This window comes from Scatophagus argus, chromosome 5 (assembly GCF_020382885.2).
Source record: "Scatophagus argus isolate fScaArg1 chromosome 5, fScaArg1.pri, whole genome shotgun sequence".
Taxonomy (NCBI): Eukaryota; Metazoa; Chordata; class Actinopteri; family Scatophagidae; genus Scatophagus; species Scatophagus argus.
Window position 1 is genome coordinate 26,675,361 of NC_058497.1, and position 21,732 is coordinate 26,697,092.

The following is a 21,732-nucleotide window of genomic DNA, read 5'->3' on the forward strand; positions in this document are numbered from 1 at the left end:
TCACGACGTGTTTCGCAGCTGTGCGGACTTTCTGGGGTCGTGTTTCACACTTCATTTCTGTGAGATGGTTGTGCCTTAAATTTTAGCTTTCGAAACACATCTGAAATCTGCAGATAAATTCGAAGGGTTTGTTTCTGTTTGACGGCTTCTGACTTCACATCAGCAATGAGTCTGCAGAAGACATTACTGCTGCCTCAGTGATTAACGTCTATCTGGAGGAAACGCGCCTCCTCCCTCCTCCCTCCTCCCCGTCGTTCCCCTGACCTCCTATTGTTTGACCTCCCTTTCTTCTTCTCTGCTCTCTTTCCCTTTTTGCTCCTCTCTCCTCCCTCCTTCCTGTCTGATGACTGGTGTCCAACATTCTTTGGCTTCATGCTGTGATGAATTATGTTAGCAGATTCAGCCGCTGAGGAGGCTCCTATGTCCTCCATCACCTCCTCCTCTCACCACCTCCACTGTCCCCGTTTTCCTCTCGTGTCTCCACCATGTGGACGTCTTTCCGTCCTCACTTCATTTCCCCCAAACTCTGTGAAAGGACTCGAAGCAGCTGAGATTCTCCTCCGTCATCAAGGCACCGTCAGATTCTTTTTTGCTTCGGTTTGTTTCTGTCTTTGTTCGACTCCTTTATGCGTCTTTGTCTTCTCTGTTACTCCTCTTGCTTTCCTCCTTTTCGTTGTTTCAGTCTTGATGAACTGTTGTGGAAACGTTCCTTCGTCACTTTGGCTCCTTCTCCTTTTCTCTTTTTTCCCTGAACTTGTAATGAATGTTTGTCAAAGCTCCAAACAGCTGTGGAGTCCTTTTCCTGCTTCGTAATCCCTTCATAATCTCTTCCATCTCCATCATTTCTTCACCTCCTCTTCCATCCCTCCTTCCTTTTTGTCCCTTCTCACCTCCTGCTGTTGCATCATCTTCTCCCCCTGCTGTCTCGATGTGATAAATGTTCACTGGAGGAGCTGATGGCTGAACTCTCCCGTTCGGTTCTTACTGAATCCTGAATCCTGTGCTTGTCCAAAATTGTGTCCTGTGGAGACAAAAAACAACAGGCTCAACCTACCACAGGACATAAACAACCATTTGTCTTGAATTAGAAGGCTCCTCCATGTTTTGTCTTCCTCGAGTTGGACATCTCATAGGACCCTCAGATCGTGTGGACAAGTTGCTTCAGGTTCATCACCAAGAGTTGGCCCAGAGCGCGAGGGCCTCACCGAAACCGCCGAACAGTGTGGCCCAAAGTGTCGCCGCCTTCCCAAGAGCGAAGGTGGCAGCGGCTAAAAACGGTTAGAACAGAGCTAAGAGAGAGTGTGGGGGCTCAAATCCTCACCTGTACAGGTGAACGCGGTTCAACATGTTCACCTCAGGGTTTGCTGAAGTCCCTGAAGAGTACAATCCAGAACATTTTCACCCATAATGAATGTCATATTTTAATGTAATAATGGAACACAAGTCATTAGTCTTCATTGGTTCTGGTTCATAGTTCATAATATCACTCAATCAGTAAATCTCTCCACTCTCTCTCCCACTCCCTCCCTTCCCTCTCTCCCCTCTCTCCCCGTCTCCCCCCGTCTCTCTCTCTCCCCTCTCTCCCCGTCTCCCCCCGTCTCTCTCTCCCCCCGTCTCTCCCCGTCTCCCCCCGTCTCTCTCCCCTCTCTCCCCGTCTCTCTCTCCCCTCTCTCCCCGTCTCTCTCCCCGTCTCTCCCCTCTCTCCCCTCTCTCCACGTCTCTCTCCCCTCTCTCCCCGTCTCCCCCCCGTCTCTCTCCCCTCTCTCCCCGTCTCTCTCTCCCCTCTCTCCCCGTCTCTCCCCTCTCTCCCCGTCTCCCCCCGTCTCTCTCTCCCCTCTCTCCCCGTCTCTCTCTCCCCTCTCTCCCCGTCTCTCTCTCCCCGTCTCCCCCCGTCTCTCTCTCCCCTCTCTCCCCTCTCTCCCCTCTCTCCCCGTCTCCCCCCGTCTCTCTCCACAGTTCGGTGGCCGTGCTGAGGGAATGTATGAAAAACCAGAGTCTGGTTCGTTTCTTCCAGGAGAGACAGACGACCTTGAACCACTCGTTACCTCTGGAGACGTACCTGCTCAAACCAGTGCAGAGAATCCTCAAATACCACCTGCTACTACAGGTGATACTGCAAATAATACTGCATGTAGTACCTCAGATACCAGCAGCTGTTGACGGCATTGCCTTTGATACTACATGAAATGGCTGAAGTACCTTCTGATACAGTAAGGCCTCTGAGGAAAAGGTGTACGCAGGTGTAGCTCGTGAATCTTTGGTTTGTTTACTGACACTAAAACTGAGTTTTAATTTTTAAATACTGATGAAGCAGCGGGGTGGGGACTGAGGACAGCTGAGGACACAAACCTCTCAGTGTGTCCCCTCTATGACTGTGACGATGAACGGCTGCAGTGTGCTTCCCACATGCTTGTCTTACGTCAGCTCACATCTGAAGGGTCCAATAAAACAAGGATGTGACATCATCACGTCAGACGAGGGCCAATGACGTAATGACGTAAAAACGCTCATTTTGAACTCCGTCATCATGTCACGTGGGCATCAGCAGTCAACGTTAAAAGACGTTCAGAAAAGACGACCCAAAATTTTCGTTCTGGCTCCTCAGCGGACGTCTCTGGGCTCGGACCTGCTGCAGGTCCCGTAATGGTAATAGCGTGTTTAATTAAGTCTGTAATCAAGTCCAGTTCTCTCTTGGATCCTGACTCACAGCCTTTACAAATCATCCCAAGATATTCAGCTGTGACGTCCGTAAAACACAACAACACACACTCAAATCCACAGAAACACACTCGCACAGGGACACACACATGCAGCTTTTCCCAATAAACTTGTTGAGATTCTTCACTGGTCCCAGTCCAAGCCCACCTCTGAGAGGAGAGCAAGGTCTGGTTTCTGTTCTGGTCTGGATCATTGTGTGTTGCTCTGTCTGCAGTGGCCAGTCTAAACACTGATCAGACGTGTGTTGGGGTTTTCCCATAGTCCTCGGCTGGTCTTGTTTTCCGTGATGAGCTGCTCTGTCAGCTGGTTAGGTTGTTCTGTCGTTCTTTATTTTTCTTTCTCTTCATTGCTTTCCAGAACGTTGTGCTCATAAATGTGTTAAAGATAAACTTATTAAGTCGTTCTCATGTCTGAATAAATCCATTCAGTGATTACACATAAACGGCAGTTGGATCCGACGTCGTTTTCTTCTCGATTTCACACACGAGTTACGTTCAAGTGTCTCGTCTCCTCTCAGGAACTTTCCAAGCACTTTGACAAGAGCGACCCCGGATACGAGGTCGTCGAGGATGCCATCATCACCATGACGGCGGTCGCCTGGTACATCAACGACATGAAGAGGAAACAGGAACATGCAGTACGCCTCCAGGTGAGCACACACCTGGAACTGTTCTCTACCTGTCAGCATTTACACCACATCACTTATTTTGAGATGGCGTGAAGTAATGTATGGAAGTGCCGTCAGAGATTATTCATTAGTAAGTGAACGCCACACAGTTTTCACTCTAAATGAGCTTTAGTCACAAATCTGTTGGAAATTATGTTTCTCTTAAAATGCTTTGCTAATATAATAAATCTTATTAAAACTGTTTTGTATACTCTCAGATTATAACTGCAGAGGATCTCAGAAGGTTCCCTGAGGAACCCGTTTCAAAGTCTGAGTGTGTTTGCGTGAAGCTTTTCTCTGAACAGGAAACTTTATGCTGTCGCATTCTTTGTCACATAAAGAGAACAGTGAATATCAATAATTCTACTATTTAAATATTTGATTTGTGGATGTGCTTCAGAAGAAGGCTGGCGATATTTGTCTTATTGTCAACAAATCCCACAGGACATGCTAGTTCGTCTCCCAGTCTGTCTCGGTCTGACATCCTGTCTGGTTCCTACTGAAGACAAACAGTAGGCGAAGGTGGTGCAGTGGTTATCTCTGCGACCAGTCCAGGGTGAACCTGCCTCTCACCTGTAGTCAGCTGGGGCAGGCTCCACCCCCTCGTGACCCTGTTGGATAAGCGGTATAGAGGATTTCGGACTGGAAGCTGAGCCATTTGTCTTTCTTTCTGACGCACTGTGAGGATTTGAGCAGCTAGCGGAGCTGCACCTTCAGGCCTGTAAAGAGACAGGCGGGCAGCTGGAGGTCAGCTGGTCGACCTTTAGGTGTCCAACTCTACAAACTGCTGCATTCCTCAACTTCCCCAACACGTGTTCACATCATTACACACACAGGAACATGTTATTAAGTTGTTCCATCACACATGGACGTGTTGGCTTACCGACCTCAGACCTCACCTGTGTGTGTGTGTGTGTGTATGGACTTTGTCTCATCTCCCGCTGAGGCTCAACACAGTTTTACAGGGTTTTCTCTCACGTTCCCTTTTAGAAATTTCAGGTAAATTCAGTTCAAAGATGCATCAAACCACCAGCACCCGCACCCTGTGTGACGCTCTGGGTGATGTGCAAGGTGGACGAAGTTGAAGCATTAGGGTTAGTTAGTTAGTGAAGACAATAAATTAAATGAAAAAGAAACAACCCGTAGTCTGCCATGTTGGTCTCGTCCACTAGAGGTCGCTGCCTTACAGTGAGGGTGAATTTGGGTGGTTTGAACAGACCGGCTGTTTTCCTGATGAGGACGGACTCGTATCTCTGGACTGCTTTAGGACTTTCGGTCTAAAGGTGGCTTGCATTATAGGTTTGGGTCTGGAGGTTGGTCTCACGTTCCTGGTTGGTCTGTGTGTAGACGTGATTTATTGATTTAGGAGGTAATTGGTTTGTAAAAATTCACAGCCTTCATCATTTGAAGTGCAGCTGGGCTGAAGTAAACAATGAAGGTGATGAATTTCTGTTGTTTTGAGAAGACTTCATCTGGTGGTTTAGATCATTCTGAGTCTTCCATGCTTTTCCTTTGTACTCTGGATCAGTTTTGGGACATTTTCACTGCTGTTGGGTAACAGGAAGTGCACAGGTGTTGACCTTTGACCCCTAAGCAGCTGAGACCGGAGAGGAAACGTTCACACTGGGCCAGAAAGGGAAGATTGTTTTATTTTTCACAAAAGTTCTGTCCTGTTTGTCTCTGCCTTTCCTGTCCTGTCAGGGAGTCTGAACAGGAGCTGTTCAGAACTTAGTGGTTCTGGTGGTTCCTAAGTTTGTCATGTGATGGTCTGATTTACGGGCAGTAGAAGGTAGAAGAAGACTTTGTATTGAATATTTGCTGGCTCGTTGTACAGACCAGGACCTTCAGGGGTTTGGAGAGTTTGTCCTCTGATTAACCTGTGGACCTTTCACCTCCTCACAGGAAATTGAGGCCCTGCTGGTGAACTGGAGCGGGCCGGACCTTAGCGGTTTCGGAGAGCTGGTTCTGGAAGGTTCCTTTAAGGTCCACAGAGTGAAGAAGGAGAGAGCCTTCTTCCTGTTTGATAAGATGCTGCTGATCGCCAAGAAGAGGCTGGAACAGTTCGTCTACAGCACACACATATTTGTACGTTTGCCTGCTTTCATTTGTTCTTCTGGACATCCTGTGAAGCCCTTTACTTTGATTGTCTCCTGAACTCTGACACTGACTGATGCTCACGGCTCAAGAAAACCAAGACTAAACTGCAGGTTGGCTCCTTCCTTTAAGCGGCTCTAAAACTTCTTTCTGCGTTTTTGACCTTGTGTTTCTTTCTGTGCTGCAGTGTTGTAATCTGCTGCTGGTGGAGACGCTGAAGGATCCTCTGTGTTTCAGAGTGTCGGATCAGACCATCCCCAAACAGCAGCACGTCGTGCAGGTGAGGCTTGGAGCGAAGTCACCTCAAGTCAGATCCGTCCGTAGTCTGGCCTGAGACTCCGTGTGACAGAAGCTCACATTCTTTCTTAGCAGTTTAATAATTGGGGTTAGGACTTCATTTAGGAATAAAGAGACAGGAGATAAGTACGTCAGTCCTCCGTGTTACTGGTTTAAAACTGGTATTGTTACTGCAGACAAAGAACCAGGAGGAGAAGAGACTGTGGGTTCACTACCTCAAGAGGCTGATCGTAGAAAACCATCCTGCTTCACTCCCACAGAAGGTAAGGAGGAAGGAGGGAAGGAGGGAGGAAGGGAGGGAGGTGTGAAGGAGCATCAACTATAGTAGTATTCCTGCAGTACGGGCAATATTTTAAGCAGAAATATAAGGAGCACTACTAGCGGACTGTGTATTAATCATAGTTTTGCAGTAGCTGGAACACTTGTATTAACAGTAATACTGGTTGTAGTGGCAGGGCTGGCAATAGGACACCAGTCTTTTTGTGCTGGTCTCTGCTGCCCCCTGCTGGTCATCCACACAGACGCTTTAGTGCACTGAAAACCCCCGCAGTCCTGATCCCTGCTGGATAACTGTACTCCTCCACAGTCAATAAATAATCGAGTTCACCAATAAAAAGCAAGAAAAAGACCAAATATTTCCTGAATGAATCTGTCAGCGTTGTGTTTAATTATCAGGAGAACTCACACCTTCTTCTTCAGTTTCAGCGTGAAAACTGAAGTGATTTTCTTTTTACCAAAACCACATGTGGATCACTGACTGGGCTCCTTTCCCAATCAGACTCTGACTGTCAGAAAGTTCACTCAAATGGTTCCTCTTATTGTGATTATGTTAATCCACCTCACTGGTTTTGGTGGATTTAGGATGAAATTTCTCTTCTGTCTCTTACAAGTCATCTGACTGAAGAATATTTTGTCATTCTTCTTCTCCAGGCGAGGCAGGTCCTGGGAGACAACTTCTGTCAGTGTGAGTTGACACACACTGAATTTCTGCCAGCTTTTGTTGTGTCAGATTGCTCTTCTTGCCAGTTTTACCTGTTGCTGAATGAAAAACAAATAGCTGTTTGTGCAGATGGAGTGACATCACTTCCTCTATTTCAGCTCCTCAGTTTGACCAGGAAAAGAAAACCTCCACGCCCTCGCGACTGGACGATATCCACAGCTACCACAGGGGCAGACGCCAATCAGGTCAGGGTTAGTCGACTTTTTATTCTTGACAAGAAACAAAAAGAAAACGTGATGTTTTGCATGCCATTTTACACATGGATGTTAGAGAAAAAATGTCAGGTGGTGTCAAACACGGGACCCTGACCCAGGAGACAGGTGCTCATGTCCTCTGGGAGAACCAAAAGTCGGCTTTAGCTTCCCTAACATAAAACTCACAAACATGAAGGCATTAAGTGGCGCAGGAAAAGCCTTAAATGAGTAGACACGAAGTGCAAAGTGTCCCTCAGAGCGACTTGTTGCCTTTACATACATGCTAAAGATAACAGAGTAACAAATAGTGAACAATGCTGCAAGCTAAATAAAAGCTGATGTCTGTGAAAGGCAGATGAACAGATTTATTCATAGAAGAATAACAAACAAAATGCAAAATAGTCTTTGCTGTTAACTCAGCAGCACTCTGTTTGTCCCTCCAGAGCCTCCAGAGCTGCTGATGTACACACCTGAGAAGTCCAGGAAGAGCTTACCGCTGCTGCTGGAGGGAAACCTGCCGTACAGACGCGCCAGGAGGCAGTCAGGTAGACCGACGGTCCACATTCAACCATAAATGGTCAATGCAGAGCACCTCATGAATGTTGATATGTAGGATGAGGCTGCTGATCAGGTGACTCATGGAGGAGAATGAAGAAAAAGAGTTCTTCTGGTGTAGAAACCAAGGTGGTTGTGGGTGAGGTGGAGGTTAGAAAGCACAAGTTCATGTCCAGATGTTCAGCTGAGCCCCTTCGTGAGATCATGAACATTTCTCCTCTGAATAACCTGAAAAGAAAAACTTTTCTCGAGTTGTTTCTTGTTTTTATAGGCCCATTTTGTACTGTCCAATAATCATTCTTAATATGAAAGGAGTTACAGTGCTGTTGTTTTAGCAGACGATAAGCTGCCATAGTCCTGAGCCTTTGTTTCTTTTTCCAGCTCCAGCTAAAGACATCGAAGCAGCATTTCATCCCCATGGTGAGAAAGTAACACATTCAAACCACTGACTGTAAAAGTAAATATGAGATGGACGACATGAGATCTCTCCAAAGTAAACACAAAACACCTGGATGGCCCCCTGGTGGCTGGCTGCAGTACAGCTAATAAGCCCCTCCCCCTCCATGTTAGCAGATGGGACATGAGCCAAACTAAAAACTCAAAGTACACATCAAATAAATTTTAGTTTCTGTAATTTTAGGTTGTTCTTATCACACTGATGTTTGTTCATCTTTCTGATCAGTTTTGTTTTAATTAGTTATTTGATGCCATAAAAAGGGACTCAGATGGGATGGGAACTCGATACCGCAGTTCCACCTCCTGACCACTACTGACAGGCTCTGGCTCCAAATGATGCCACCAAATGGCAGCACTTAAATCAAGGATGTTTTCATAAGACATATTTGCATGAAAAGATGAGCTGAGCGTTCACTGCTGCAGAGATGAAGAAAAAGCTCAAAGCTCAAAGCTTTGCCGATGATGTCTGGATCTCTATTATCACCTTTATTAAAGGGTCTCTAGCAGTGGTTTTTTTGGCTCAGCGGTGCAGAGACCAGGTTTCATGTGGCTTTATGAGACAGACTGTGTGTGTGCTGAGTTGTTAAATTCCTGTCAGACAGACTGATAACATCTCTTCATCTCTTCTCCCACACATCCTCATCTTCATCACCCTCCTCTTCGATCCACCAACTCTGTGCATCCTGCAGCCTTGAAGGTAAGGTGGTGTTCCTGGGTTTTCCTACATTTACAACCTAAATTCTAATATTTGTTCCATGAAATTGTGTGTGATCTGAAGGCCCACGTACCAAATGCACGGCCCGCCACTGCTGTCAAAGACTCCTGCCATGTTCATATGAGTTTTGGTATTTTGCGCCAGCTGTAATTCACACTATAAGCTTAGCTTTAAAAGATAAATATTGTTCTGTATGTTTCATACAAAAAAACCACTGCACTTTATTTAATAATGTGTCCCATTCTGAGGGTCATTAAATAACAGAAACAACTTGTATTTAATGTCTGATTGCAGCCTCAAACTAATTACACAAACTGAACTTCAGTAACTCAATAACTCATTGTGTAATAATCCACCACTTCCTAAGTACAATAGCAATAACTTCTTATTGTTAATAACGTTAATAATTGCACCATACTGTAAATACTTTTGTGTGTGTTTTTGTACGGGAAAACTAGTGTAAAAATGATTCTGTTTGCACCTTAATTTGCTATCCTTGTGTTGCTGTGACACTGAGAATTTCCCCACTGCAGGACCAATAAAGCTTTATCTTATATTGTTTATTTAATTTTAATTTTTAACTTTATTATACTTTATTAATCCCAAGCTGGGAAATTACTTCCCTGCATTTAACCCATCACTGACTGAAACACACACACCACATGCAACATGTGGGGAGACACACAGGAGCAGTGGGCTGCCACGTCAGGCGCCTGGGAGCAAAGAAACATCGTGTATAAAAAATGATGGTAGATTGTGACGTATTCCCACTTGAAGCAAGATGTTGGGGTGGGACATAACCACAGGTAGGGAAATCTACAGGAAATGCAGCTTCACACATGTGGGATTGTTCAGTAAAGTGTAGCGATACAGCACGAGTTTGCAAATGAAAAGGTTTCAGTTCAGTTCACATTCTTCAGAGGTGAAAAGTGGCCTCCTGATCACGTTGGCTCTTCATGCGTGTGTTGATGTTGTGTTTGCAGCAGGCGGGCAGCGAAGGCGAGCTGTGCCAGGCAGACAGTCTGGGCTCAGCAGGCAGCAGCAGCACACTCGCATCCTCCGTCATCGAGGTGGAGGCTGAGAGGCCCGACCGAGGCCTGACCCCACAGCTGCGACCAAACCAACAGGAAGAGGTATTTTACCTGCATTAGATTTGAAAACAGAAGACATTAAATAACATTATGAGATTAGATGCTGGCATATAGAGATATACATTTGAAAACAGGACTCAGACTGATGTTAATAAATTTTGAAAATTAATAAAAATGAACTGGCTTAATCTTGTACTACGAAAAAATACTTGTGCTTGTTTAACACTAATAGTACCTTATAACATTCAAATGTTTGGATGAGGAGGAAGATGAAGAGGAGGAACTGGAGCTGACCCCCCTTAGTTCTCCTCCCACCCTGTCCATCACAGAAGAGATCCTGGAGTTCATCAACCAGAGCAGAGCCAGAGAGGGACTTGCTGCCATTCACACCGACACAACGGTTAAAACACACTTTACTCTGCCCTACTCTGCACCTTGTGTGGAGTTCAGGAATAGACTACGCAAATTTAATGGAAATGTGCCTCTTAGGTGGTCGTGTTTCCTTTATGTAAGCGCCTGATCAAACCACCTGTGGAAAAGTCAACCATTAGAACTGAACCTCTTGGGACCATGAATTGACTTGTAATTGCCAGTATTGTTGTCCAGTCCAAAGAGTTGTACATACCACACTTTAATCGACTGAAATAATGAAACAGAAGATGCCACTTTTTTACACATTATACTCTCTTAATACCACATGTACAAATACTGCTTGTATTCACACCAGAATTCATAGTAGTTATCTTACTTTTCTTTTTCCAGGAGCAGATCTTGGATCAACTCAAAGAGAATCAGCCTCCATCTGACCAGAGCAACTTCACCTGTCCACTGCCCTCATTTGCCCGCCCATGCAGCCCAGAGCAAAGACCCACAATGCAACAGGATCAAGAAGGAGCAGATATGGAGAATGACTGCACCCTCCAAAGTCTAACCGGACAGGAAACTGGATTTGAGGCTGAGACAGCTACAAATGAAATAAAAGAAATACCAGATGCAACAAGTCAAGTGGAAAAGGCAGTGGAAGCTGGTGGAGAGACCCAAGCAGTTGTTGAAGAAAAAGAGGAAGAAGAGAAGAAAACGGGGAATGGAGGAGAGGGAGACAACATCATCTCTGCCCCAACATCAGATCCTCATCCCTCCATCCCAGCAGAGGAAGGAAGAGAGAACAGCAGTAATTGTCACTTACCCAGGGAAGAGGTGAACACTGAGGACACCACCTCCTCCGCAAATCTCCTTCACCCCATCCAAAGACCTCAGCCACTCATAGGAGGTTCCCACCTCACCAAACGTGACAAGAAGATCATTGAGAAAATCAGGAGTTACTACGAGGCAGCAGCCAAGGCTGAGGAGGATGAAGCACAGGAAGAAGATGAACAGGATGAAGGAGTGGCATCGAGAAGGAGAAACAGTTTCTCACAAATCCCATCTGGCTTGGTGAAGGAGTCTGTATCGCGTTTTGATGTGGGTGGAAACCAGGGGGAGCCAGAGGGTGGACAATCCAACTGTGAAACACCTGAATCAGTTGATACAGAAACTGATCAGCAGACAGAGACCCATTCTTTGACTTGTCCCATCTCCTCCCCTACTCTGCTCTCAGCAGATGCGGAGAATGATGGACAGGCAGATAAACCAATAGATTTTGATCCGGAGGGCCCAGTCTTTGCTGTCATGCAGGACAAGGAGACCCTAAACCAAGTGGGTCTGCAGTCCAATCCAAAAACAGTTGGAGCAGAGGCTGACTTACAGCACAGAAATGGAAAGGTCTGCAGAGGACCATTGAAGGAAGTACTGGAGGAAAAGAAAAGAGGGGAGACAAGTGATGTGGCTACTGGACAAGTAGAGGGACCACCTGGAACCAGAATCAACGCTGGAAACCAAAGTGTTTTGAATGGACATGAACCCAACCATGCAAACCCAGCAGAACCAAATGGAAGCCACAAGGAAACCTCTAGAGAATCTCTGCCACTTACAAAACAGTGTCAGAAGACTGAGACCAAAACTCAGTCCTCTTGGACTAAAAATAAACACAGAGACCTGGCAAAGACCAGCAGGAACCTTGAGAGCCTTCCCAGTCAGATAAGAGTGGGTCGATGGTCCCATCATTCCAGAATTGTCACCGCAAACCGGGCCTTGTTTGAGGCCATGGGATCGGATGTAGCTGGTATTGGGTTATTTGAGGCCAGTCCAGTGGTGGACCCTGTGCTGATGGAAAACTCAGAGCGTATTCTGAGCAAGGTCCAAACACTGGCCCAGATGTATAGCACCAAAGCCAGCACTATGAAGGTCCCACTGCATCAGAAACGGGCCAGCACTACACGGAACCCATCATGGAACTCAAGGAGACAGCCTGGACATTCAACTGAGACCCAAACTAAAGGTCAGACGCTTCACCTTCAATCTCAGACTCGTACACAGACCCCAACTGGACATCAGCAGCAAACACAATACCAAATGGAAAACAGTCAATCCGATACCCAAGCAGAGACCAAACATGCAACCCAAACTCACTCAGAGGCCAAAGTTCAGAACCAAAGCATAACACAAGCTAGACAGCCATCACAGATCCAACCTAAAATCCCAAACCAGCTCAAGACTTACAGCCAACCTGAGACCCAAACCATGAGTCGGGAGGACCAAATGATCGAGGAAAGGATAATCAAGAGTCCGACAAATGGTAGGTTGCCCTTCTTCAATGAGTTGGAGTGTCTTGGAGATTCAGACCATCAGACTGGCCAACCTTTCACCCTTAGAGCTATCTCTAAGAACTTTGTGGTCAGTTATGATCTGTTACTGAGTTATGTGTTCTCTGTTGTTCTCCAGATTTCCAGGAGACAATGGTGCCCCCCTGTGAACCTCTGCTGTCTGGTCATGTGTTTATGAAAGAGCAGCTGAATCTGTCCTGTCACCACCAGACAAATGCATTCACCCTCTCCAGGCCCAGGGACTTCATCTCCGCCTTGACTAAAGAAAGACACTCCAGTGTGGACTGTAGAGTGGGTGACAACTTCCAGACTTCCCCCATACCAGAGGAAAAACCATCCACCCTGCTAAGAGATCAGTCACCCAGTCTGGCCCAGGCTAACAGCCACAAGTCCAGGTATACCTCTAAAGCACCCAGACATCTTCTCAAAACACAACTTGAATTAAAGCTCCACTGTGAGCTGCTCTGCTAGTGACAGCCTCTTGACATCAGCAGTGACCTGGGATTGTAGAGTCACAGAGTACAGGGACTACAGCTCTGCCTCTTCCACGCTGAGAGACAAGGCTTTGAATCAAAACAGGGAAGTTTATTCAGATCCAGAAGGGAGAAATGCTTACATAAATGGGTGGTAAATGACAAAACAGCAAAATTAGCTCAAAGTAAAGGGACAGAACTTTAGGAAGCTGAAATGGGACAAGCTGGTTTCAGCCACCACTGCTAAGTGTGATAGAATGATTGACATATTACTGAGCAAATAATAAAGCTTTCTGGAAAAGGCGGAATTTGCAAGAGAGACCCAAGCTTTTTGTTAAGAAAATATAATCAAGACAGATTTGATTGGCAGGTTTCCTATTTCCCATATATTTTTTTAGGGAACCAGAACTTGGTGCCCATTAGGGAAAGTGCAGCTTAAGATACAATTCTGCTGATCTCAGTATCACATACAGTTGCATCTGCCTTTATCCTTCATGTACATTTTCATTTGTGTAATTTCACAGTAGGAATCTTACTGTCCAGACTAAACACCCCCTTTCCTTCGTTTCCCGGTTCTTTGCAGGTCAGAGCTGAGTGATGAATGCCCAGTTTACCCCATCCGAGAATACTCAACATCTGTAAACGTCAGTGCGCAGCCAGCACACTATGAGCCGAGTCCCCCTGCTCACAGCATACCACAGGGGGAAATTTCCAAAGATGGAGATGAACAGGACAAACATCTTGTGCAGCAGGATTTACCAGCTACCCAAGATAAAAATGTACCAGAATATGAACTTTTCACAGAACATACTGACAACAAAGATACATTAACCAAAGATTTTAAGAGTGTTCATGCAGGACCCATGCATGGAGAGGCGTCACCGGGAGAGCTGGTCCTGCTAGTAGCATCTACTCAGAGCCAGGCTCCAACAGAGCCTCGACCAGAACTGGCCGGAGAGCAGGCCCACAGGGCATTACTTTACCTGGTTGAGGGAGGCCCCACAACCCTGGGGGCCTCTGAAAGGCCAAAGAAAGATGAACCCCCAAGTGAGCAGAAGCATTTAAATGAGACAAAGTTTGGTGTGAGTTACTCTTCATCACAAACCAGTTCGATTCCACAAGGTTCAACAGTGATCCTCACAGAAGGGCCAACTTATTGCAGCTCCGCAAGTGAACTGGTTGTTGCATCACCCCTGAATCAGCCTTTGCACATGACCTTTGACCCCTCACAGGTCACAGAAGATCTGGAGGATCACAGAGCAAGAGGACAGGCAGCATCAGGTCCATGGTTAGGTGCCCAAAACTCAGAACCATGTCTCACCCAACCACGCTCTCCATCAGTGCAGTCTGTAGACTTTTTACCAACATTCACCAGCCAGAGACCACCTGACCTGCCCAAAACAATGGGGAAACGGGTTCTGTGTAACACCAGGAATGTGAATAACACCTCTACAGATGAACATAGGTATGTCCCTGGCAGCTTCTTAACAGTTATGTTGTTCAGCAAAGAGTTCACTAATTTGCAGAATCTCCTTATTCTACATAAAGCTGATCCTAAACCCTGATCTCAGTGTAACCCTGTCCTAATATAGAATGAAGTCCTGCCCAGATGTCTTTTTTTTTAATTAATTTCAGTACCACACAAGACTATTAAAATCATTGTAATTAATTTGCAATCAATTTGAGTTTGAAATCAAAAGCTTAGCTGCACAAATTAGGTTTGGCTCATTCTCTAGGCTCCTGTCCAGACTTGTTTGTATAGTATAGTATAGTTCAAATGTTGTTTTAAGCATGGGTGTAAGAGTTGCTTTGAGTTGTTGCTCATGCCAGTGAGTGATAATACAATACAGAATGTCACCTTGGCTTGTTAGTAAATTTGCCTTCAGCCACCTCACTGGTTAGTGTTCTGTTTCCCTTCAGCTCTTAGCATGTGTGTCGCCTGAGAGCAACTTTAGGGTTTGCCAAGCTAATGCAAAATGAGCAGCTAGAAAACATGAACAGCAGCATAGAAGCTGAGGTTTATTTGTGTACATTTGGCCCTTTACATGGAGATCTCAACTAAACATTTTGAGTCCCAGGCAAAAACATTTGCATTACTCTTGTTTATTTCTTATCCTTTTCCATTATAGACGATTTCTCATATAATGACGGGAGCACTAGATCATACTGCACATGTGCTGACAAGAGTTCTGCCTAAATCAGATTTATCCTGTCACAAAATTTAAGAAGTAATTGATGCATTTAAAGTTAGGAAAATATTAACAACTACAGGAATTTACAACAAAGATGAAACTAACTGACTCGAAAACCACAAGTATTTGTATTTATTATTAAATGCCCCTATTATTTCCATACCTCAACATGAGAAATCGCTCTTATGCATGCAGTGTCTTACTTTCCATTTTATCAGTTTCATCCTGGCTTGAGACAAGCTCTGAGAGTGCATCTTTTTCTCCTTCTGCAGATAATACTGGAACTAAATCCCAAATGGAAATAATTCAGATTGTTTCTGTTTCATCCACTGAGATCTAAACCAGGCTTGAAGCTTCATGTCAAATAGCTTTATGGGTACTGCTGCCATGGTTTATGATTATGCAGCTCTTGTCATGTTGTCCTTTACATCACTCTAAACACTGTTTGTACGCACTCTCTGAAACAGAAGAGAAACTAAGATATAACTCAGACAGTAGCAATCAGAAATCATCCTAATAAACTATTTAAGTTTTGCTCTTTTTTAATCTGTGCTTCTCCGTCAGATCCAAGGAACTGAACCAACAGGGCTTACCGTCTTCCAGACCCTCCTTGGAGACACCCAGCCTGGTGGAGAGATCTAACCCAGCCATCGCCATACCTGGCCAGGACACAGGCCTCACAGCAGCCCCCTCAGCATTCAGACCCAGCCTCAGACACTGCTCTCCTTCTCCCATTAGATCTCCACCTTCCTCCTCCACTGTCCAAGCACTTCCTTCCTCATCACCAAGCAGGATTGCTCTAGCATCCTCGCCCACCCCTGTATCTGCTGGAGATACCGCCCTAAACTCTGACTACAGGACTCTTCCCTGTTTCTCTCCCTCTTCTGGGAGGTGTTCCTCAGTGCAGGCTCCCCCCGCCTCCTCTCCTACCCCCACATTAGCTTTCATTCCATCTTCCACTTCCACTGGGAAATCTTCATCCATAAGATCAGGTCCTCCCTCCTCCCCTACAGCAGCTTCTTCTCTCCGTTTTCCTCCATGCTCCTCCCCCATCGCCTCTTCCTCTGCATTCAGCAAATCCTTAGCTGCCTCCTGTATTAGCCAGTCTATCAGTCAGAGTATGGCAAGAAAGAACACCACCCAGCAACAAGCCCCATCCATAACCTCAGTCAACGAAAGCCCTGCCCCTCTGCGACGGCAGACCCCGTCACCCAAACTCCCTCCAAGTCAGCAGAGCTCTAATATGTCTGCTCATGCTCATCTTGGGTGCACTAAAGATGGGTACCAACAATCAAGGTGCGCTCCCTCCTCTCTCTTGTCCTCTTGCACTTCTTCCTCACTTTCCCAGTGCTCTCCTTCCCCATCTATGAATCAAGCCCATCATCAGCCTGCCCACCCTTCTCACTCTTCCTCTCAGCCTTCATTCCTTCACTCCAAAACTGACTCATCACGGAATGCAAACAACAACAATAATAATGTTAGCTTAGCTTGTATAAACACTGCAGTCAGTAGTATAAACAGTACCAGCAGCTGTATTAACCGTACTGTCAGTAATGGTGGTTGGTCAGTAAGTTCACAGAAGATGCCACTAGCTAATGGTAGCAGTAACACCACAGTAATGCAGCAACACCATGATCCCCTCTGGTCAGGTTCACACAACCGTGTGGCTCGGCCTTTTTCTGCATCTGAACCCAGCTCACGAGTTCAGTCCCCATCTCCCTCTCCAAACCCTGCCTCATTCACTCGCCTCTGTTCACCACCTCCTCCTCAACATAATTACTCCTCCCCCATGGCAAATAAACCTCCTCACCCTCGGAGCACACGGGTAGGAGGTGCAAATTCCCATAACCCGCTAGGACTCACTTTGGAACTTCCCAGGGCCTCATCAGCAAGTTCAGCAACTGGGCTGTCTTCCTTATGTCTGAGCCCTCAGATCCTTTCCCCGCCTCCTATTGGTGTGTCTGTGAATGTTTGGACAAATAATGTTGCAGCACCTCAACCTAGAAACCCCAGATACGCTTCCTGCTCTTCCTCTCCTTCCCTTCCTTCTTCATTAGGCTCACCAACTCTGGACAATGCTTCTTTTCACACTTCCTCATCTTCTTTGGTCCCATTGCGTAGTTCAAGAGCCTCCTCTCCTTCTCCACTCTGTCCTCCTGCATCCCAAACGACCTCTCAAACCCTCTGTAGGTCTTTCTCCTCCAACCTGGCAGATACACCAACTAGTCCAGCTCGGAGCAACCCTAGTGGATTGCACCGCCCCTGGGTAGACAGCAGTCGCAGATCCCTTGGTTTTAGTGGTAGTGGTCGAGGGTCCTTTGACCAGCAAGAGTCCTGTCCAACCAGTCCAAGGAGTGGATGGTCCTCATACAGCAGCTCACCATACTGCCTCAGCCCTCGAACTGGACTTCAGTCCCCATTCTCACCTAGCAGGCTTACCCCAGGAAATGGCACCCATGGTGGGCAACATTTCACCAGTGTGCCCTGGCCAGATGTGCGAGAGCTTTCAAACAAATATAATGGAACTGATAGCCTTGATACAAGTGCTACTTCCACCATCATCGCCTCCTCTCCCTCTCTCTCCTCGGTCTCTCACACCCTCCTTTCCTCTCCTGTTCCATCAGATAGTCAAACAGAATGGGGCGACCCAGAGCTAGAAGAGGGTAATTGTCGCAGCCAGCTGATCTGCGCCTATGTTGCCCGGCCTTCCCATGAACAAAACCTCTCCACCTCATGCTCCTCCTCTGACATGACCTCCCCTCCACTTGCCCCCTACCAGCAGCACAACTACCCATCCCAAGTTAAACCACAGTCTCAGGTCCAGATTGCCATCACCACACCTCATGTGCCCTCAATCCCTTCCGCCTTGCCCTCATCACCACTTCCCTGTGCCCACTCGTCTACCAAACAAGGGAACCATAAAACCAGTTATGCCACCACGGTCAACCTTCAGATCGCTGGAAGTGGCCGAATAACTTCCTTCAGCACTGCCCAAGTCAGCCTGACCCAAACCCTGCAGGCTGGGACCGGAGGACCTGGACAAGGTCAGGTAATGAGAAGAGTAAGCATCAATGGACTTTCACACGTTCCTCCCCCTCTTCCTCAGAACTGTAACAGGCTATGAAAGAAAAGAAAATCTCTTTCATCACCTTACATGACGAAAAGGAAAAGGCAACAGGAAGAAAAAGGACATTAGAAAAGATTTCAAATTTGCCCCATACAACGAGACACAAAGTGAGCACCAAAAGTTGTGTCACTGCTGGTTTCTACTCTGGTTTTCGGTGACCCAGACCTCCGGAGTTTTTACCTGGAATGTCATGAACCATGATGACTTGTAACCTCATGTTAGCATGTTCAGCATGTTGAAAATGATCTCTCCCAAATAACAAAAGCAACGACGACTTGGAAATCTGAGGGACTTAATGAATGATGTCAACCCTTCTCAACACTGAGTACAAGACATTCCCCTCAGTTTCATATGTAAGCCAACAAATTCAGTCTCGTTGGCTTCTTGAAAAGGTTATAAGCAGGCATTACCCAGATTTTCTATCAAGAAAGAAAAATCCACCTGCACCTGGATGGCTCATATTTTTCAATTTGGGAAAATGGAATGGATCCTAATGGAATTTTTTAAATAATAGACAATAATATAATAAAGTGTAAAAAGAAAAAAAAATGGAAATGAGTCACTTCGCCGTGATGATGATTGCTGGATGAGGACCCAAAACCCTGAAAGTCCAGAGATGGAGGTGGCAGTCTGAAGATCAGATTACACTGAAGTCATTGTTGTTCAGTTCACTTTCTGAACAGCTCTGGACCCTTTCTTGGAGTAACAATGCATTTTAGACACTTTTCAAATAGCATTTGATGAGCTGGAGTACATCTGTTTTTTCTCATTCTACAATCACAGACACTTGTATTATTGGTATTATTATTTTTGTTATTATTTTGTTGTTTTTTTGTTTCTCTGCTTTTTTTAGTATCGTGCTCTCTGGCTATCTGAGGCCAGTGTTTTTATGGTTAGTGATAACTGTGGTTATTAATAATCTTCTTTTTAAACCAATTTATTATTTGTTTTTATTTTATTGTTTATTTATGAAGTTAGTCTTATTCTCTCTGGCACTTAGTATCCTTAAAGTAATGTTGGTATTTTGCACAGTGTCCTCAGCTGTGTGTGTGTGTGTGTGTGTGTGTGTGTGTCTGAAATGACGTGTCTGGGAAGTTGTCTTGTAACCTCAGACCAAGCCTTGACTTGTGTGTGTTCAGTGCTTCGCTCTCATGTTGATGTACTCGTTTGGTTTGTTGACTTTTCACGCTCCCTTGTTGTCAGCGTCCTTCAGAAACCTTGTATCCTGACCATCACTGAGTTTGAAACAGAAACTCAAATAGTTTTGGCAACACACAGGAGGCGTGTCGATGCCTTCATATGATTAACATTCATGCATAAGGCTTCTAGTGTTTGTTGTTCGCTCTTGTAAGTGAAAGCACAGACTATTTTTTAAAGAATCAGTTTAAGGCCTTTACACACCAGGGACAGGACGATTAAACAACGCAAAAATATAAAATACTCATCTGTTAATATTTCAAATCAAAACTACCATATCTGAGATGGGCTCATTCTGCAGGTTCATCTCAGCCTCCTGTCCCGGGGCTCCACTTTCTTAAGATGTATTGATGCGTCAAACACCAAATTCGGAAACTAATCGATCAACCTGCAACTGAAACTGCTGTTCTTATCCACCTGGCGGCTCTGACGAGAGCACAGAATTTTAAATCCAATTTTATGGATTATTTGAAGTTTGGTTCCCCCCTTATTTTTTAAAGTCAATAAGAACATTTTAAAAACCGTGAAATGTCGCAGAGCATTTGGAGGTCAGATATAAAAGTCGGAGATGTGTGGTACCCGCAGGCCGCTGCTGACAAACTGGAGAGAACATAATGTTTTAGGGTGCTGGTGAAAAGGGAAATATTAACAAAATCTTCAGCCAGTACCCCTCATAGAGTCAATGAGACATTCAGAAAATAAAGGAATGTGGTGCAAAGTCAAAGTCAAATGACTCATGCTTTTTATTTACCGTAGCTCTGTTTCCCTGCTGTTCTGAACTGTAAGTTAATTCATAGCATCCAGCCATCGGGTCATCGAGCTGAACTGCAGCTAACGCAGCCGCCATCAGGAGGTCTGAGGAAGTCTCACCTTTCATTTTGGTGTCTCTTTCATCCTGTGGGAGGAAGCTGCAGCAGAGTGAACTACGGCGTTCTGTAAACTTATCTGCAAGTATTTAAAGATCCTGACAAGAGAAAGTCAGTTTCAGTTTTGGTTTCCTTCTCACTGGGACTCTCAAGGTAACTGCTCGTCTTTGTTTCTCAGCTTTGATGGGAACTTCTCTTGGTTTTCATTTTTGTAAACTGTTTCATAAATACACAAACCTAACTGGATTTACATTTTATATGGATTTTCTAGTGGCAGTCGAGTCCTGAGCCAATCAGGAGCAGCGCTCAGCTAGCAATCATGATGTTTCAGACTCTTTTCAAAGCATCAAATAGCTAATAAAAACAAAACTAATCAGAGAAATGAACTCTTGAACAAACATCAGCGTGATAAGAGCTACCTAGAATACAGACTGACAAAGCTGACACAAACCATCTTTGGGAAAGATTTGTTTGACTTGTACTTTGAGTTTTTAGCTTGACTGATGTCCCATCTGCCAACGTGGTGGGGGAGGGGCTTATGAGCTGTACTGTAGCCAACCACCAGGGGGCAACACAAATGTTTGGACTTCACTTTTGGAGAGCTCTCATGTCATCTGGTTTTATTAATAGCAGTCTATGTAAACATAACCATTAAAAACGTTAAGCCTGCTTTAGTTAGTGGGAAAAAGAATGTAAAATATGCTTACAACAGTTGGCAAAGACATTCAGTTTGAATCTCTTGGGACTTGAACACGCACTCATTAAAAGCATTAATCCAAACTTACTTTTGTCGATATAAAATGTGGTTTGGGCAGCATTACTGCAGAACCATATTTGCTTTGGCAGAATTGTGGTATGTTCAAGTCATTTGCTTTCCAGAGACAATATTTCACTTTCTCAGAAGAATCAACTGATCACTGAGAGAACAGTTATCCACCATTAAGTTAACGTCTCTTCTAGCAGCTCTGCAAATTAAAATGGTCATGAATGTTATGAATCTTGTTTCATAAGAAACTTTTCAACTCAAAGTACTCTCACTCTCCCACACTCATGTGGTCCAATTTGCCAAATATTCACGTAATCAGCAGTTCAGTCATTTTCCAGCTGTGAGTCTGCATGTTTTTACTCAGAAACTAAACTCTCACCATGCTGTACTTTTCTGTTATGAAACAAACATGCTTCATTTGAAGTGGAAGCATCAGTGTGTCCCTGCAGTCTGTTTTCAGCCACCATCCATCCGTCTGTCTGTTGAGCTTCCAAGCCTCATATTGAGTTATGATAATAATTTAGTCCTCCCAAACAACTGTATCAGACTCAATAGCTGTGGGTTTGTGTGTGTTACTATAATGTCTGGTAGCTGCCCGCCGTCTTCTGGAAAAATGACAGAA

The 21,732-nt window shown here is 45.2% G+C and overlaps 1 protein-coding gene across 5 annotated transcripts in view; it reads left to right on the forward strand.

Annotated features, from left to right (window-relative positions):
* Positions 1–20,202, forward strand: part of plekhg2 (pleckstrin homology domain containing, family G (with RhoGef domain) member 2) — a 56,098-nt gene extending 35,896 nt beyond the window's left edge. For 2 of the 5 annotated variants that reach the window (XM_046390109.1, XM_046390113.1), the window contains 16 exons: positions 1,957–2,107; positions 3,236–3,367; positions 5,288–5,470; positions 5,667–5,759; positions 5,953–6,039; positions 6,707–6,740; positions 6,875–6,967; positions 7,414–7,515; positions 7,907–7,945; positions 8,671–8,678; positions 9,680–9,829; positions 10,020–10,187; positions 10,550–12,461; positions 12,608–12,884; positions 13,546–14,427; positions 15,719–20,202. In XM_046390109.1, coding sequence (XP_046246065.1) covers positions 1,957–2,107; positions 3,236–3,367; positions 5,288–5,470; positions 5,667–5,759; positions 5,953–6,039; positions 6,707–6,740; positions 6,875–6,967; positions 7,414–7,515; positions 7,907–7,945; positions 8,671–8,678; positions 9,680–9,829; positions 10,020–10,187; positions 10,550–12,461; positions 12,608–12,884; positions 13,546–14,427; positions 15,719–18,278 — 6,871 coding nt within the window. In that variant the 3' untranslated portion in view covers positions 18,279–20,202. The remainder of the gene's footprint in view (positions 1–1,956; positions 2,108–3,235; positions 3,368–5,287; positions 5,471–5,666; positions 5,760–5,952; positions 6,040–6,706; positions 6,741–6,874; positions 6,968–7,413; positions 7,516–7,906; positions 7,946–8,670; positions 8,679–9,679; positions 9,830–10,019; positions 10,188–10,549; positions 12,462–12,607; positions 12,885–13,545; positions 14,428–15,718) is intronic. The other 3 variants (XM_046390110.1, XM_046390111.1, XM_046390112.1) reach the window with 3 other exon arrangements.
* The last annotated feature ends 1,530 nt before the right edge of the window (positions 20,203–21,732 follow it).